The 19,640-nt window shown below is 47.1% G+C and overlaps 1 protein-coding gene across 3 annotated transcripts in view; it reads left to right on the forward strand.

Moving 5' to 3' along the window:
• Positions 1 to 19,640, forward strand: part of LOC116945618 (uncharacterized) — a 36,887-nt gene that overhangs the window by 9,416 nt on the left and 7,831 nt on the right. Inside the window, exons 1-3 of one of the 3 annotated variants that reach the window (XM_032960105.2) lie at positions 1,058 to 1,756; positions 17,560 to 17,956; positions 19,155 to 19,334. In XM_032960105.2, coding sequence (XP_032815996.2) covers positions 1,667 to 1,756; positions 17,560 to 17,956; positions 19,155 to 19,334 — 667 coding nt within the window. In that variant the 5' untranslated portion in view covers positions 1,058 to 1,666. Of the gene's footprint in view, positions 1 to 1,057; positions 1,757 to 4,733; positions 6,302 to 17,559; positions 17,957 to 19,154; positions 19,335 to 19,640 lie in introns of those variants that run through there. The other 2 variants (XM_032960106.2, XM_032960104.2) reach the window with 2 other exon arrangements.

Raw genomic sequence — 19,640 nt, forward strand, 5'->3', positions numbered from 1 at the left:
TCCTCTGCTTCACAGTGTTCCGTAAACATTGAGACGCAAATATTAAAAACGTGGCTTCAGGCAATGCAATTACACATATGACACACAGTACTGCACACAGTGTTTCAGGTTAATATATAACAGTGTGTGCCAACCACGAACACCGCTCCAAACATCGTTTGCATATATTTCTCAAATATGTCCTGGTTTTATGCGCAACATTCAAAGAGCCTCCCACGGCGATTCCATTAATCGTCACATCCAGTTACAAACTATTATTTTTCGTCCCCCTAAGAAGTGCTCAACATCCCTGAATTGAAAAAAAACATTTGGTCTTCCAACACACGCTTAGGTAATGTCATCCATTGCATGCGGCTCCGGAGACGCTTTTTGTTTGGACCGAATTTCGAACAAAACATTTAAATTCTTGTTATTTAGGTTACCGAAACCTCTGTCCATTGCCATACCTGTCAACCCCTGATCGGTGCCAACCTTATTACAGACCAATTCAGACCTTATTGGTCACCCAGTGCCCTTATAAATCTCAACGTTCATCCTACACAGTCCCATCACATGGGAGAAACTCAAATAGACGAAAATAATGTTGCCCGTATTGAAACGGCTGTACACCGTATGGACCTGAAAACTCAATATCCCTCGACAAGAACACGTGGTATAAACCGTATAGGTTTGACAGCTATGCATTGCTGTATTCTCCCGATTTTCTGACGCACTTTTCCCCACCTTAATTTTCAAATAACGTTGGTGGTGCGTCTTATAATCCGGTAGGGTGTGTGTATGAGCACAGATTTTATATAATTATATTGACCAGGTACTATTACATGGGGGTGCGTCTTATAATCCGGTTAGAATGACCGGGGTGTGTTTCACTTTTTTGACCACGGGGTCACAAGATTTGGGGTGCGTCTTATAATCCGGTGCGTGTGTCTATATGTGACCAGATTTGTACAACTTTATTAACCCCCGGAATGTATTACATTTGGGGGTGCGTCTTATAATCCGGTAAGTTGTACGTGCGTGCGTGTTCATGAGATCAGATTCAATAGTTTTTTATCGACCACCGGAGCCACGATTGCATTCGAGGTGCGTCTTATAATCCGGTGCGTCTTATAGTGCGTCTTATAATCCGGAATAAAGGCGTTGTTTTGAAGTCAACTCAACACACGTGCGGGCATTCGCAGCGAGCGATAAACCGCCCACAGCCACCCAACGTCACTCAACGTGGGCGGGGTGGTGCCACCGACTCGGCCAATAACACAACGGGATGATGGCTATGCAGATATTCAGTCTCTTGTCTTTGTTACGAGCGCCAGAACTAAGAAAGTAAAACATTTTTGTAAAACATTTTTGTTTTACCCGTAATGAAATAAAGCTTCGAGGCTTCAACGACCAATCGTGTCAACAAGACCACCGACGCCCTTCGGTACACACGCCTCGTTTTTTGGCACGCAGTTACGCACGGTCTCGTCTCGGTTCAAAGATAAACTATTATTATCGTAATTAATTAGTGCACACCGATTCGTACCTCCAGTCAGTTGCTGTTGTGGTACACGCGCGTTAACGTTACAGTGGTAGTTCACACTCCGCTGATACTGTACAAGGGATATTCCGACAAACAAGACGTAAACAACACACAACAACAACAACCAGGGAGGATCTTGCGCGGATGGTGGTGGTGGTGTTGCAACTTGCTTCGCTCTCCAAGTCCATGGCAACTTATTGTCGACCCTGGATGGTCATGACCCACGCAATCAAGGTGAGAAGAGACGAGAGGGCATTTCTCCTCGTGATATGTGTGCTTGCTGCTGGTGGTGGGGAGTTCCTCCTCTGCGCTCTGCGCTCTCTTTCAGTCTGAGGCCAGACGCTCATTTGCCGATGGAACTGGCCAAACGCTCCAACGTGGCAGGAATCTTCTGCAGCTGAGTATTGAGGCTCAAATGAGGGCTTTCTCAGTTCAAAGGCATTTGCTGTACTGTCGTCGAGTGCTGCGTAAGGCTTGTTGTGACTGGAAGTTGTGGCACTTGATACTGGCAGGAACCTCCTGGTTACACCACCAGCCCACAGGGGATTATTGTGTCCGTCCGTCCGTCGTGCATCCAACAATGGGAGGGGTGGGGCTGCGTGGGGAGGGGAGGGTGGGGAGGGGCTGGGTGGGGAGGGTGGGGAGGGGAGGGTGGGGAGGGGAGGGTGGGGAGGGGCTGGGTGGGGAGGGGAGGGTGGGGAGGGGCTGGGTGGGGAGGGTGGGGAGGGGCTGGGTGGGGCTGGGTGGGGGGGAGGGGCTGGTCACCCCGTGGTGCCCTTATAAAACTCAACGTTTAACCTACTCACGCCGGCTTGTGCCCGCCCTCAAAGTCGGGCATATTGTGCTGAACACACCACGAGGTGCCGCCGTTGACCCTGGCCATTGACCGAGCAACCCAACGTTCCTACCAGCTCCCTCCGCAGGAATGTGTTAATTCGTACGGGGAAAATGTATGCGCCTCTGTCGCTTGAGAACGTTGTGTGGATTTTCACTGATTATAAGGGAAGTTGTGGTTACGTGTGTAGGGATGGGAAGCCTCCATCGGGAAGAAGGTTGCAACAATGTGGAGAGAAATGTCGGGCGTGATGTTGGTCACATTGCAGTGTTTCTCCGGTGTTGGGAGCTTGTTATAAAGCAGAATTGGACAAACATTCCGATGCAGGATCTTCATGTAAGAAAGGTCCAGAGACTCCGAAAGGGTATCTTGGGTAAATAAACGTATTTAAAAACAAACTTTAGTTTTTTATTCGGTTTACACTATTGGTTCAATCAGTGTTCTTTATTCCATTGGTTCGTTAAAAAAACAATACTTTGGAAATTTGCGGAACGGATTCCAAACAATGATATGTGCTTACCTCCGGAAACGTTTCCGACTCCCCAAACAAGACAATATGTTCTTCTGCTTCTTATTTTGTACAATCAATGCGTGTAGGTCGCAGTACAATGCAACTTGGTCCCAATGTTGAAAAAGATCCCAATGTAAAAAAATTACCTGCCAGTTACTCACTCAAATGGGACCGCGCATAGCAATATGGGCCCCTATTGTGAATACTTGGTTAGGACCCTGCTGAAAAAAAAGTAATTTGAGACTCAGTGAGGCTTTCCTTGGGAAAAACAAGCATAGTAATAACAATGCCGTACAATTAAATACGTTTAATTTGGAATCGGCTACACGAGACAGATTTAATACACTCACAAACGGCTGTAACGCAGGACGCCACTAAACACAGCAGAATCACAATCGAATACGTCTAGTTATTAACACTACGTCGCACGTTACCGGGAAACTTTTTGAATGTTTTTTTTCTTTTGACGAGTTCATCTCTGCGGTTCGTTTCAGCCCTTCAAACTTGTGCGGGTCGAGTTTCAAAACAGCTCAACTTAGCCCAGGGACTGGCAGCTGCCCTTGTGGGATACGGTTCTCTATGTCCTCAAATACATTGAATGTGTGTGGCTGTGACCCAGTTATTTGTTGGAAACCCACCCAGCGAGGCTTTTACTGCACATAGATGACATCGTAGAGTAACATCGCTCGTTATGTTCAAGATAATTATGTGGATTTGGGAGTAATTAGTAAAAATAATAATTAAATGTTTATTTTTTATGGCCCTTTGTCAATCCACTGCCATATAAAGCGCCTCCCCGCCCATTATCGGTCGCGGGGGTTGTTTGTCCATACTTCACCACGCTGGGCAGTGCTCTTTGGTGATGGGCCAGAGACCGGATCGGACGTGATCACACACGGCTGGATGATGATCTCGGCTCACCGGGTTAAGAGTTCACCGTGAGAACTACAGCGGCAAACTGCTCCACACCCATTGCACTGTAAATGCACATCCGTCATTTTTTGCTAGCTGGCTACGCCTGCCCGCGAGCTCTGGCTTTGTGGCAGATGGTTGATGATTCTTGCAATGCGGTGGTTCTCAAACACTTTGTTATAGAACCAAGCTACCCCCCCCTTCCCCCCAGTTAAGAACCTGGTCCACGTGACCCCTCCCTCCCCCCCGCGCAATAACACAACTAAGCTTAACCGAGCTAAAATACAGAGATGTAATAACATGTTCACGTCTGTAGCCAAGGCAGTGTTAGGCATGTGTTAAATGGTTGTGTATTAGTGTGTTTGGTATGGTGGGGAGCGGTGGTGTAGTGGTTAGCGCGCTGCGCTATGAACCCGGCGACCCGAGTTCGATTCCCGCTCACGGCCAACACCAGTGACGATTATCTGAACCGGTCCTGGGCTTCCCCTAGGTCGATTGAGCCTCAAATTAGTATTTGGGGCGGTGTGTAAACATCGCCACTGGGGAGACAAAGGCGGTCGGGCGTGGTGCTGGTCACCCACCCTCATATATCACTCCTGAGATATATGGAATTTTTATTGTTTTAACAATCTGATCGCTTTCAGCAGTATTGCTTTGCGATCGTGATTTGGCATTCAGTGCTCTGTTAATTTAAGCATTATTGTAGCCATTCTGTCGTAGTGCTTCTTTAACGTGTTTGATCTCTCTCACTAGACTTTCACCATCTGACACTGTTTTAGCCCAATGTATCAGCGTCTTGATAAGAGAGTATTTCTGAGCTGGATGATGATGAGAATCTGCATTCAGATAGGCATCAGTGTGCGTTTGCTTTCTGTAAACGCTGTGTGTTATTTTACCATTTAGGCCATGTCCAAGCAAAATATCTAGGAACGGGAGTGTGTTATTCACCTCCATTTCCATGGTGAACTGGATGGCCGGGTTTTGTGCATTGAGATGATTTAGAAAATCATTAAGTGTATCTTTACCATGTGGCCAGACAACCAAAGTGTCATCCACATATCTAAACCAAAAAGATGGTTTTAATGTGCTCGAGGCAAGTACTCTTATTTCAAAGTTTTCCATGTACAAATTTGCTATAGCAGGGGATAAAGGAGAGCCCATTGCTGCTCCTTCATTTTGTTTAAAAAAATCCCCTCTCCATAAGAAGTAAGTGTTATTTAAACAATGGTCAGCAAGTTTCGGAATATCTTTTGGTAAACCTGTATTCTTTACTAGTGTATCAAGTAATTTAAGCGATTCGTTCACTGGAACCTTAGTGAATAGAGAAATCACATCAAAACTTACCAGAATATCATTAGGATTAAGTTTAATATCTTTAATCACATTCACAAGATGTTCTGAATTTCTTATGAATGAAGATGTCCTACCGATGTAGGGCTGTATTTGTTTAGTTATATATTTTGCTAATTGATATGTGGCAGAGCCAATTGTACTGACTATGGGTCGTAATGATATGCCGATTTTATTAATCTTTGGTAGCCCATACAGTCTAGGTGGTTTTGAGGCCCTTGGCTTAATTTGGTATTGCTCATTCTTAGGGATTAATGAATTTGCAATTATTGCAGTAGTCTTACGTTCTAAAGTATTAGTTGGATCTCGTTGAATTTTAATGTAGGTACTTTCCTTTAGTAAATTTCTAATTTTATTATCATAATCGGCTCGTGACATCACTACAGTAGTGCGGCCTTTATCAGCTGCCAGGATTTGGATATCCTTATTTACACGCAGCTCTCTTAAGGCTTTTGCTTCGTTCGAGCTAATATTTACTTTTGGAACTTTGCTATTCTCATTACAACTAATTACTAATCTACAACTCATTACTAATCATAACCATTGACTGATTACCAATCGATTATATAATTACAATACCCCCCCGGCTCAAATCACTGCACCTGATATGAGTTAAGTGATGACGCCACCCTACTGCTCCTCTATTTAAAACCGGGAGCAAGCGAGGGCTTTACCATTCTGGCGAATTGCCCGATGATGATGATGCTGGATGTATTTACCAGCGAAACGTCACAGTACTACTCAAACTGTAAATGTTGTGGATTCACTCTTCAACACAGCGGTGGGCTGAAGTAGTGAACTATTTGTCTTTTGTCAACGTGACATTTTTTTCTGCTGATTGGCCGTGTCGGGTGGTGGAGGGTTACGACACATTTATAAATAACGCGATCTAACCCAAAAAAAACCCCTTTATTACGTACATAAATAACATGTGACACCAAACCCTGGCTGCATTAGTCACTCAGTCGGAGTATCACATTTTTCAATGCACCTTTAAAGATCAGCACACTAATTCGCTACTTTAAAGCAATTAACATTTTTTTATGGACGCCTTATTAATTATGTGTGTGTGTAGGTCAAAATCGCCGCGGTCCCTAAACTGTGGGATCAGCTCGCACAAAACACAGGCGCCGCGTGTCTCAGGCTACATTTGACGGACTTATCGACGGCCGTGAGTTAAACGAAGTTGTTTTAAAACATTTTTTAAGGAGTCTTGTAAACAAGGCATTTGTTTCGTGTTGTGTATATTAGTGTTTATCTGTCGCCAGAATGCGTTTCATGCACACGTTCGAAATTCTTCCTGCATGGTATCCGTGCCGCAGGCCCCCTGAAAGACGGCGAGGCGTCTCTTGTTTCTGATCACGGCAGGATTATTTCCACGTTGCCGTGTGTTCATTGTGCGGCGTGTGTAATACCCGCCCGTCGCCTGGATTTAAAAAACAAAAACAAGTGCTGTACGTACTCGAAATGTCAGATCAGAAAACTCTCCTCACCGTGCGCGTCTATACCCTTACGTTTGTAGTGGGGAGAGTTGGCCACGATCCAGACGGCGTGCTGCGTGGGTTACTCTTGTGTCTTACAGTGTCCAGTGTTAGTGCATAGTCGGTCTAATACTACATTAAACCCGTAGAGCTTGGCTGGATGTCCCCCATTAACTTCCTGCCCACACGGCTTCAGTGTGCAACGGGCGCCGTGGATGCCCATCGTCGTCTTTACCAGCTCCACTGCGTCTTTACCAGCTCCACCTGCGTCTTTACCAGCTCCACCTGCGTCTTTACCAGCTCCACCTGCGTCTTTACCACCTGCGTCTTTACCAGCTCCACCTGCGTCTTTACCACCTGCGTCTTTACCACCTGCGTCTTTATCACCTGCGTCTTTACCACCTACGTCTTTACCAGCTCCACCTGCGTCTTTACCAGCTCCACCTGCCTCTTTACCAGCTCCACCTGCCTCTTTACCAGCTCTCCCTGCGTCTTTACCAGCTCCACTGCGTCTTTACCAGCTCCACCTGCCTCTTTACCACCTGCGTCTTTACCAGCTCCACCTGCGTCTTTACCAGCTCCACCTGCGTCTTTACCAGCTCCACCTGCCTCTTTACCAGCTCCACCTGCGTCTTTACTAGCTCCACCTGCGTCTTTACCAGCTCCACCTGCCTCTTTACCAGCTCCACCTGCGTTGCTTTTGCCGATGACGGCCCCGCTCTGCTTGGTCATGGTACGGGCAAGCACCCCGCTGGGTGACTTGGTGGCTTGGCAAAGAGGGTGCTGGATCGACCCACTGCTGCGAACGTTGCGAGGCCACGGACGGGGGCTTTGGGCCATACTTTCACCACGCCTGTCACTGCTTGCAGTCGTGGGCAGCGTTTGGAGGAGTACGATGCAACAATTTGATTATTGCCTTCACCCGCCCGACGAAAGCCATGTTAATAACACCCTCCCCCCCCACCGTCTTGGGATTGAAATACAGTGATGATCAACATTGACTGACTTGGACGCTTGCCAAGTGGGTCAAGGCCACAGACTTGAAACACAGAAAGTCGCGCCTCACTAACACCGGGCCATCGCCAAACGTGTGCTGCCGTCTGTGGACGCTTGGTAAACAGGGACGCCTGGTTAATAGAGACACCTGGTAAGTAGAGACACCTGGTAAATAGAGACACCTGGTAAGTAGAGACGCCTGGTAAATAGAGACACCTGGTAAGTAGAGACGCCTGGTAAATAGAGACGCCTGGTAAACAGGGACGCTTGGTAAATAGAGACACCTGGTAAATAGAGATACCTGGTAAGTAGAGACACCTGGTAAATAGAGACACCTGGTAAGTAGGGACGCCTGGTAAATAGAGACGCCTGGTAAATAGAGACGCCTGGTAAATAGAGACGCCTGGTAAATAGAGACGCCTGGTAAATAGAGACGCCTGGTAAATAGAGACGCCTGGTAAATAGAGACGCCTGGTAAACAGGGACGCCTTGTAAGTAGAGACACCTGGTAAATAGAGACACCTGGTAAATAGAGACACCTGGTAAGTAGAGACGCCTGGTAAGTAGAGACACCTGGTAAGTAGAGACACCTGGTAAATAGAGACACCTGGTAAGTAGAGACACCTGGTAAGTAGAGACACCTGGTAAGTAGGGACACCTGGTAAATAGAGACACCTGGTAAATAGAGACACCTGGTAAGTAGAGACACCTGGTAAGTAGAGACACCTGGTAAGTAGGGACACCTGGTAAATAGAGACACCTGGTAAATAGAGACACCTGGTAAGTAGAGACACCTGGTAAGTAGAGACACCTGGTAAATAGAGACACCTGGTAAGTAGAGACACCGGGTAAACAGGGACGCCTGGTAAATAGAGACGCCTGGTAAGTAGAGACACCTGGTAAATAGAGACACCTGGTAAGTAGAGACACGTGGTAAATAGAGACGCCTGGTAAGTAGAGACACCTGGTAAGTAGAGACACCTGGTAAATAGAGACACCTGGTAAATAGAGACACCTGGTAAGTAGAGACACCTGGTAAATAGAGACGCCTGGTAAATAGAGACACCTGGTAAGTAGAGACAACTGGTAAACAGGGACGCCTGGTAAATAGAGACGCCTGGTAAATAGAGACACCTGGTAAGTAGAGACACCTGGTAAGTAGAGACACCTGGTAAGTAGAGACACCTGGTAAACAGGGACGCCTGGTAAATAGAGACGCCTGGTAAATAGAGACACCTGGTAAATAGAGACACCTGGTAAGTAGAGACACCTGGTAAATAGAGACACCTGGTAAGTAGAGACACCTGGTAAACAGGGACACCTGGTAAGTAGAGACACCTGGTAAGTAGAGACACCTGGTAAATAGAGACACCTGGTAAATATAGACACCTGGTAAGTAGAGACACCTGGTAAATAGAGACACCTGGTAAATAGAGACACTTGGTAAATAGAGACACCTGGTAAGTAGAGACACCTGGTAAGTAGAGACACCTGGTAAATAGAGACACCTGTAAGTAGAGACACCTGGTAAACAGGGACGCCTGGTAAGTAAAGACACCTGGTAAATAGAGACGCCTGGTAAGTAGAGACACCTGGTAAGTAGAGACACCTGGTAAATAGAGACACCTGGTAAGTAGAGACACCTGGTAAACAGGGACGCCTGGTAAATAGAGACGCCTGGTAAACAGGGACACCTGGTAAATAGAGACACCTGGTCAATAGAGACACCTGGTAAACAGGGACGCCTGGTAAGTAGAGACACCTGGTAAATAGAGACACCTGGTAAGTAGAGACGCCTGGTAAATAGAGACGCCTGGTAAATAGAGACACCTGGTAAATAGAGACACCTGGTAAATAGAGACGCCTGGTAAATAGAGACACCTGGTAAATAGAGACACCTGGTAAATAGAGACACCTGGTAAATAGAGACACCTGGTAAATAGAGACACCTGGTAAGTAGAGACACCTGGTAAGTAGAGACACCTGGTAAATAGAGACACCTGGTAAATAGAGACACCTGGTAAATAGAGACACCTGGTAAATAGAGACGCCTGGTAAATAGAGACACCTGGTAAGTAGAGACACCTGGTAAACAGGGACACCTGGTAAGTAGAGACACCTGGTAAATAGAGACACCTGGTAAGTAGAGACACCTGGTAAACAGGGACGCCTGGTAAGTAGAGACACCTGGTAAGTAGAGACACCTGGTAAATAGAGACACCTGGTAAGTAGAGACACCTGGTAAATAGAGACACCTGGTAAGTAGAGACACCTGGTAAATAGAGACACCTGGTAAGTAGAGACACCTGGTAAACAGGGACACCTGGTAAGTAGAGACACCTGGTAAGTAGAGACACCTGGTAAATAGAGACACCTGGTAAATAGAGACACCTGGTAAATAGAGACACCTGGTAAGTAGAGACACCTGGTAAGTAGAGACACCTGGTAAACAGGGACGCCTGGTAAGTAAAGACACCTGGTAAATAGAGACGCCTGGTAAGTAGAGACACCTGGTAAGTAGAGACACCTGGTAAATAGAGACACCTGGTAAGTAGAGACACCTGGTAAACAGGGACGCCTGGTAAATAGAGACGCCTGGTAAACAGGGACACCTGGTAAATAGAGACACCTGGTAAATAGAGACACCTGGTAAACAGGGACGCCTGGTAAGTAGAGACACCTGGTAAATAGAGACACCTGGTAAGTAGAGACGCCTGGTAAATAGAGACGCCTGGTAAGTAGAGACACCTGGTAAATAGAGACACCTGGTAAATAGAGACGCCTGGTAAATAGAGACACCTGGTAAATAGAGACACCTGGTAAATAGAGACACCTGGTAAATAGAGACGCCTGGTAAATAGAGACACCTGGTAAGTAGAGACACCTGGTAAATAGAGACATCTGGTAAATAGAGACGCCTGGTAAATAGAGACACCTGGTAAGTAGAGACACCTGGTAAGTAGAGCCACCTGGTAAGTAGAGACACCTAGTAAGTAGAGACACCTGGTAAATAGAGACACCTGGTAAATAGAGACACCTGGTAAATAGAGACACCTGGTAAATAGAGACACCTGGTAACTAGAGATGCCTGGTAAACGGACACCTGGTAAATAGAGACACCTGGTAAATAGAGACACCTGGTAAGTAGAGACACCTGGTAAATAGAGACACCTGGTAAATAGAGACACCTGGTAAATAGAGACGCCTGGTAAATAGAGACGCCTGGTAAACAGGGACACCTAGTAAATAGAGACACCTGGTAAATAGAGACACCTGGTAAATAGAGACACCTGGTAAATAGAGACGCCTGGTAAGTAGAGACACCTGGTAAGTAGAGACACCTGGTAAGTAGAGACGCCTGGTAAATAGAGACACCTGGTAAGTAGAGACGCCTGGTAAATAGAGACACCTGGTAAACAGTGACACCTGGTAAACAAGGACGCCTGGTAAACAGGGACGCCTGGTTAATAGAGACACCTGGTAAATAGAGACACCTGGTAAGTAGAGACACCTGGTAAATAGAGACACCTGCTAAATAGAGACACCTGGTAAATAGAGACACCTGGTAAATAGAGACACCTGGTAAATAGAGACACCTGGTAAGTAGAGACACCTGGTAAATAGAGACACCTGGTAAATAGAGACACCTGGTAAGTAGAGACACCTGGTAAGTAGAGACACCTGGTAAATAGAGACACCTGGTAAGTAGAGACACCTGGTAAATAGAGACACCTGGTAAATAGAGACACCTGGTAAATAGAGACACCTGGTAAGTAGAGACACCTGGTAAACAAGGACGCCTGGTAAACAGGGACGCCTGGTTAATAGAGACACCTGGTAAATAGAGACACCTGGTAAATAGAGACACCTGGTAAATAGAGACACCTGGTAAGTAGAGACACCTGGTAAATAGAGACACCTGGTAAATAGAGACACCTGGTAAGTAGAGACACCTGGTAAGTAGAGACACCTGGTAAATAGAGACACCTGGTAAGTAGAGACACCTGGTAAATAGAGACACCTGGTAAATAGAGACACCTGGTAAATAGAGACACCTGGTAAATAGAGACACCTGGTAATTAGAGACACCTGGTAAGTAGAGACACCTGGTAAACAGGGGCGCCTGGTAAATAGAGACGCCTGGTAAACAGGGACGCCTGGTAAATAGAGACACCTGGTAAATAGAGACACCTGGTAAACAGGGGCGCCTGGTAAATAGAGACGCCTGGTAAACAGGGACGTCTGGTAAATAGAGACACCTGGTAAATAGAGACACCTGGTAAACAGGGGCGCCTGGTAAATAGAGACGCCTGGTAAATAGAGACACCTGGTAAATAGAGACACCTGGTAAGTAGAGACACCTGGTAAATAGAGACACCTGGTAAGTAGAGACACCTGGTAAACAGGGACACCTGGTAAGTAGAGACACCTGGTAAGTAGAGACACCTGGTAAATAGAGACACCTGGTAAATATAGACACCTGGTAAGTAGAGACACCTGGTAAATAGAGACACCTGGTAAATAGAGACACTTGGTAAATAGAGACACCTGGTAAGTAGAGACACCTGGTAAGTAGAGACACCTGGTAAATAGAGACACCTGTAAGTAGAGACACCTGGTAAACAGGGACGCCTGGTAAGTAAAGACACCTGGTAAATAGAGACGCCTGGTAAGTAGAGACACCTGGTAAGTAGAGACACCTGGTAAATAGAGACACCTGGTAAGTAGAGACACCTGGTAAACAGGGACGCCTGGTAAATAGAGACGCCTGGTAAACAGGGACACCTGGTAAATAGAGACACCTGGTCAATAGAGACACCTGGTAAACAGGGACGCCTGGTAAGTAGAGACACCTGGTAAATAGAGACACCTGGTAAGTAGAGACGCCTGGTAAATAGAGACGCCTGGTAAATAGAGACACCTGGTAAATAGAGACACCTGGTAAATAGAGACGCCTGGTAAATAGAGACACCTGGTAAATAGAGACACCTGGTAAATAGAGACACCTGGTAAATAGAGACACCTGGTAAATAGAGACACCTGGTAAGTAGAGACACCTGGTAAGTAGAGACACCTGGTAAATAGAGACACCTGGTAAATAGAGACACCTGGTAAATAGAGACACCTGGTAAATAGAGACGCCTGGTAAATAGAGACACCTGGTAAGTAGAGACACCTGGTAAACAGGGACACCTGGTAAGTAGAGACACCTGGTAAATAGAGACACCTGGTAAGTAGAGACACCTGGTAAACAGGGACGCCTGGTAAGTAGAGACACCTGGTAAGTAGAGACACCTGGTAAATAGAGACACCTGGTAAGTAGAGACACCTGGTAAATAGAGACACCTGGTAAGTAGAGACACCTGGTAAATAGAGACACCTGGTAAGTAGAGACACCTGGTAAACAGGGACACCTGGTAAGTAGAGACACCTGGTAAGTAGAGACACCTGGTAAATAGAGACACCTGGTAAATAGAGACACCTGGTAAATAGAGACACCTGGTAAATAGAGACACCTGGTAAGTAGAGACACCTGGTAAGTAGAGACACCTGGTAAATAGAGACACCTGTAAGTAGAGACACCTGGTAAACAGGGACGCCTGGTAAGTAAAGACACCTGGTAAATAGAGACGCCTGGTAAGTAGAGACACCTGGTAAGTAGAGACACCTGGTAAATAGAGACACCTGGTAAGTAGAGACACCTGGTAAACAGGGACGCCTGGTAAATAGAGACGCCTGGTAAACAGGGACACCTGGTAAATAGAGACACCTGGTAAATAGAGACACCTGGTAAACAGGGACGCCTGGTAAGTAGAGACACCTGGTAAATAGAGACACCTGGTAAGTAGAGACGCCTGGTAAATAGAGACGCCTGGTAAGTAGAGACACCTGGTAAATAGAGACACCTGGTAAATAGAGACGCCTGGTAAATAGAGACACCTGGTAAATAGAGACACCTGGTAAATAGAGACACCTGGTAAATAGAGACGCCTGGTAAATAGAGACACCTGGTAAGTAGAGACACCTGGTAAATAGAGACATCTGGTAAATAGAGACGCCTGGTAAATAGAGACACCTGGTAAGTAGAGACACCTGGTAAGTAGAGCCACCTGGTAAGTAGAGACACCTAGTAAGTAGAGACACCTGGTAAATAGAGACACCTGGTAAATAGAGACACCTGGTAAATAGAGACACCTGGTAAATAGAGACACCTGGTAAATAGAGACACCTGGTAAGTAGAGACACCTGGTAAGTAGAGACACCTGGTAAATAGAGACACCTGGTAAGTAGAGACACCTGGTAAATAGAGACACCTGGTAAATAGAGACGCCTGGTAAATAGAGACACCTGGTAAGTAGAGACACCTGGTAAACAGGGACACCTGGTAAGTAGAGACACCTGGTAAATAGAGACACCTGGTAAGTAGAGACACCTGGTAAACAGGGACGCCTGGTAAGTAGAGACACCTGGTAAGTAGAGACACCTGGTAAATAGAGACACCTGGTAAGTAGAGACACCTGGTAAATAGAGACACCTGGTAAGTAGAGACGCCTGGTAAGTAGGGATGCCTGGTAAATAGAGACACCTGGTAAGTAGGGACGCCTGGTAAACGGACACCTGGTAAATAGAGACACCTGGTAAATAGAGACACCTGGTAAATAGAGACACCTGGTAACTAGAGATGCCTGGTAAACGGACACCTGGTAAATAGAGACACCTGGTAAATAGAGACACCTGGTAAGTAGAGACACCTGGTAAATAGAGACACCTGGTAAATAGAGACACCTGGTAAATAGAGACGCCTGGTAAATAGAGACGCCTGGTAAACAGGGACACCTAGTAAATAGAGACACCTGGTAAATAGAGACACCTGGTAAATAGAGACACCTGGTAAATAGAGACGCCTGGTAAGTAGAGACACCTGGTAAGTAGAGACACCTGGTAAGTAGAGACGCCTGGTAAATAGAGACACCTGGTAAGTAGAGACGCCTGGTAAATAGAGACACCTGGTAAACAGTGACACCTGGTAAACAAGGACGCCTGGTAAACAGGGACGCCTGGTTAATAGAGACACCTGGTAAATAGAGACACCTGGTAAGTAGAGACACCTGGTAAATAGAGACACCTGCTAAATAGAGACACCTGGTAAATAGAGACACCTGGTAAATAGAGACACCTGGTAAATAGAGACACCTGGTAAGTAGAGACACCTGGTAAATAGAGACACCTGGTAAATAGAGACACCTGGTAAGTAGAGACACCTGGTAAGTAGAGACACCTGGTAAATAGAGACACCTGGTAAGTAGAGACACCTGGTAAATAGAGACACCTGGTAAATAGAGACACCTGGTAAATAGAGACACCTGGTAAGTAGAGACACCTGGTAAACAAGGACGCCTGGTAAACAGGGACGCCTGGTTAATAGAGACACCTGGTAAATAGAGACACCTGGTAAATAGAGACACCTGGTAAATAGAGACACCTGGTAAGTAGAGACACCTGGTAAATAGAGACACCTGGTAAATAGAGACACCTGGTAAGTAGAGACACCTGGTAAGTAGAGACACCTGGTAAATAGAGACACCTGGTAAGTAGAGACACCTGGTAAATAGAGACACCTGGTAAATAGAGACACCTGGTAAATAGAGACACCTGGTAAATAGAGACACCTGGTAATTAGAGACACCTGGTAAGTAGAGACACCTGGTAAACAGGGGCGCCTGGTAAATAGAGACGCCTGGTAAACAGGGACGCCTGGTAAATAGAGACACCTGGTAAATAGAGACACCTGGTAAACAGGGGCGCCTGGTAAATAGAGACGCCTGGTAAACAGGGACGTCTGGTAAATAGAGACACCTGGTAAATAGAGACACCTGGTAAACAGGGGCGCCTGGTAAACAAAGCACATCTCGTCGCCTTCACAGCGCAAAGTTCGAAGCGAAATTCACATCTCCCGCAATCTTTATTCGAAGGACGGGGTTTTCCATTGCTCGTCGCGTATTTGATCCGTGTGATTTTGTTTTCCTATCCAATAGATGATCGATGACACTGGTCTACAATTTTTAAGATGTCGTCTGCTTCAGAGATGATATGTGCTGTTTATTATGGATTTTGATGTGCTGAATTCAAATATGACAATTAAAACAACTGATTGTTTACTGTTCCTAAGATATTTAAGTTTTTACATTTTACATCTATGTATGTTGTGTAGATAGTCGAGTTTTACTCATAAATTGTAAACCTAGGTCTTTTCGTGTTTATGGTTGCTTTACATGATACCAAGTCACCTGTCCTGTTCATGTAACACTTTAAACATCAGCAAGAGGGTTATATAGATAAAATGTATCATGAAACTAGAGGTAAAAAAACTATTGTGTATATATAAGTGCATAGTTTAGTCCTTATTTAGTGTCTACTCAGCGCTGCTTGGCTTGTCTCTTGTATTCATTAAATGGAGCGTATCTTGTCACTGTCCAGCAATAGTCTGCAAGCATTGATGGGCTCCATTTGCCCTGTTAGCGTTTCTCCATTGTCGCAATGTCCTGGTGACATCGCTCGCCATGCTCGTCGCTCGCTGCTCCACAGTTCGGTGGAGGAAATCTAGATGAGAGTGCAAACAAATGCATCTTTAGTGACATGTTGCAACCAAGGCTTTTGTATGCCTTGATGAGGTTTTACACCAACTCCCTGTAGTTGTCTGCCCTGTTGTTTTCGAGAAAATGTTGCCACTAACCGTGGAAGGCTTTCCGTGCCGTCTTTTCCTTGCCACGCAGTGTACTGTCAAATGCATCATCTCAAAGAAGTTCACGAATCTGAGGACCTTGGAAATTTTCCACGGAGGTACTTGAAAGCCGCTTGTGTTTTGTCAATGGCTTTGACGAAGTTCTTCATCAGACGCAGCTTGATGTGTAAGGGTGGTAACAAAATCTTCCTTGATTCAACACTTTTCTTCCCAGGCTCCAATGACTGGCAGAGTGGCCAATCTATCTTGATGTAGTGGGAATCTCTCGCACGACTATCCCATTCGCAGAGAAAACAGCAATTATCCCTTCGGCTCTGCCACGCCCCTTTTCCCGAGCTCTCTCCTGTTGGAGATCTCCTCTGCCTCACTATAACGCCTCGGGGGTTCCATGTCCACCCCCGCGCTGACTAACCCAGTTACCTCACTTGACCCTGCCTGTCCTCATCGCTGCAATCATTATTTACGGCCACTAGGCCCCGTACTGTCCTTACACCTGTATGTATGTTGAATTTCTTTCGCACCCTACGAAGGGAAACCGTGCTAATCGGAGGTGCGGGACGTCAGAGGTGCGGAATATAAAAGTCTCCCAAACTATTTTTTTATGCACACCGCGTTTAATGCTGTCCGTCTCTGTAACATAAGAAAAGTAACCGTTGAGAAAAGTCCCCGTACACACGTGTCTGGTGTTTTTAGAAGGGCCGGGATGGCGTACCATCGTGTACTACCTCATCGCAACCGCTGTTAAGTAGAATGTGTGGTCGATGGTAGGGAAACTTTTCATAAACTTTGCTTGCATGTCGTGGTCCTTATACTTTCTTAGTGATCTTCGTGAACAATTGATAACTGCGCAGCACAGATGGCTGGGGAAAGGAAGTCCCAGACTATGGATGCAACAGAGGAGAATGAGCGACCTCCTTACTGCCTACGAAGCCCCCCTTTCAACCTTGTACATTCACAGTATATGTTTATTTATATTGACGGTGGAGTGTCGACAAGAGTGGCTGCACTCTGTGCCGTGGACCTATCAACCCGCGGTGAATTCCTGCCCGCAGATAACTGACATCGGTGATTTCGCGACGCAAATGACAAACGAGGCGTAACCGCCGAACCAAACGCACGCTCCAACCAAACCGAGGAGCTGCCACTCATCACCGCCGTCTCCACCGTGATCCGTGGCCTCCCCTCCTTCCCATCCGATTCGATTTGCAGCGCCGAGCGATGAGCAGCACTCGCGGCGACGGCGACGGCACCTCCACGAAGTCCAACGCCTTCTTGCACGTGCTGCACGACGGCCTCACGCTGCACGCGCTCCCCGGCGAGGACGCCAACGGCGGCGGCGTCCCGGGGACCGGCGATCCGGCCGTGCCGGCGGCGACGCCGCGGCAAGCACGCCCGTCGGCGCGGCCCCTCGCCGTGTTCCTGCCGTGGCTCGGCGCGCGTCCGCAAGCCGCGCAGCGCTACCGCGACCTGTACCATGCCCTGGGCATGGACGTGTTCACCGTGGAGAGCCACGTCGGCCACTTCCTGTGGCCGCGCTCGGGGATCGTGCGAGCGCGGCGCGTGCTGGAGCTGCTCGCGACGGAGGCCCGGCTAGCGGGAGGCGACGGTACGCGGGCACGACGGTGACGGGCACACGCGTGTGGGTGCGTGCTCGTGCGTGTGGGTTTTGTCGTGACTAGGCGTCGTACTCCTGCGTGGGACGCGTCTGCTGCGGTGCGGCGGTCGCCACACCTCGGCTTGTAAATCCAGAGGTCGCCGGATTCGATTCGATTCTCGCTGCTCGACCAATGGTCAGGATTTCTTTCCGTCAATGAGTACGATTGAGAACCTGGTTTAATATAGGGCTGAAGTCAAATAATAATTATATATATATCTCAGGCAATAAAAACATCGAATGGGTTAGGTTGAATGACAGCAGGACATTCCAGTGTGATAAACATTACAGTCAATGTTAACTTACATCCCTGTGTTGTTATTGCGCCGTACACGGCGACACAGCACTGGCTTGCAAATGTGCATGGGCCTGTCAGTATTCGTGTGAAATCCAAATTGGGTGATGCCAAAAGTCGTACTAACGTAGCCGCAGTATTAACCGGGGCAGCCGGTGGTTTGAACCGCAAAACCTCTGCAACAAGTAGCAAAGCGCTACCGCTTGGCCTCATCACCGGCCATCTTCCACACCTGCAAGGTTTTTTGTTTGTTAGTTTAGTCCAGGGTGGCTGCCGCACACCCCCTTCCCCCACCACCCAACCCCATTCCTCGTCACCCCGGATGATACTGGTTGAACTTCTTTCGCACCTCATTAGACCTTTGCCAGTACCAAAGTATAATAATAGGGGGTTTTCCCCTTTTTTCTGGCAACAAAACTGAAACCTTTTTACGAGGATTCATGTTACTGCATTAACCACTACTTGCAGTCAAAATGCAAACAAAAAACATACTATGATAATATGATGCATTGTCCTTGAAACTGATTGGTCCACACCAAGGGACTGCTTTCTTTTGAGCCTCGACCCATTTGGTACGCCTTTTGGCGTCATCTGGTCGAGCACCAATTGGGTCGAGGCTCAATAGAAAGCCGTCCCTTGGTGTGGACCAATCAGTTTCAAGGACAATGCATATATTATCATAGTACGTTTTTTGTTTGCATTTTGACTGCAGGTATTGTGGTTGATGCAGAAATGCATCCTCTTAAAAAGGTTTCAGTTTTGTTGCCAGAAAAAAAAGGGGAAAACCCCCTATTATTTATTTCGCACCGTACGTAGCCAACCGTCCTGATGGGTTGTTCCCGCGTTGCTCCGCAGGCTCGCTGGAGGGCGGCCGCCCCCTCTACGTGCACGCCATGTCGGTGGGCGCCTACACCTTCAGCCTCATGCTGCTCGTCGCCCAAGGCGAGCCCGCGCGCTACGGCGCCATCATCCGCCGCGTCCGCGCCCAGGTGTTTGACAGCATGGTCGCCGGCAGCCTCGAACACATGGCCAAAGGTGCGTGAGTGAGCCCGGCTCTCCATCCGTGAATGTGCGGGTTGGTGGATGATGCGGATTCGTGAAACTTGCTTCCTACCCGCAGGCATCGAGGTGAGCCATCCTCCTGGCATGCCAGGGTACGATGGCAGTGCAGCAAGTGGATTCATTACGTGTTGTGGTTGTGGTGTTGTCGTTGGGGCGTTTTTTTTACCTGCGCAGGTACAGGAGCCGTGATACGGTAACACTCCGATTTACGTCGGGGATGCGTTCCTGAAATGTGCGATGACGAACATTGAAACGACATGAATCATAGCAATTTATAGG

This window comes from Petromyzon marinus, chromosome 24, assembly GCF_048934315.1.
Source record: "Petromyzon marinus isolate PM22_M1 ecotype Great Lakes invasive population chromosome 24, UKy_Petmar_22M1.pri1.0, whole genome shotgun sequence".
Lineage (NCBI taxonomy): Eukaryota > Metazoa > Chordata > Hyperoartia > Petromyzontiformes > Petromyzontidae > Petromyzon > Petromyzon marinus.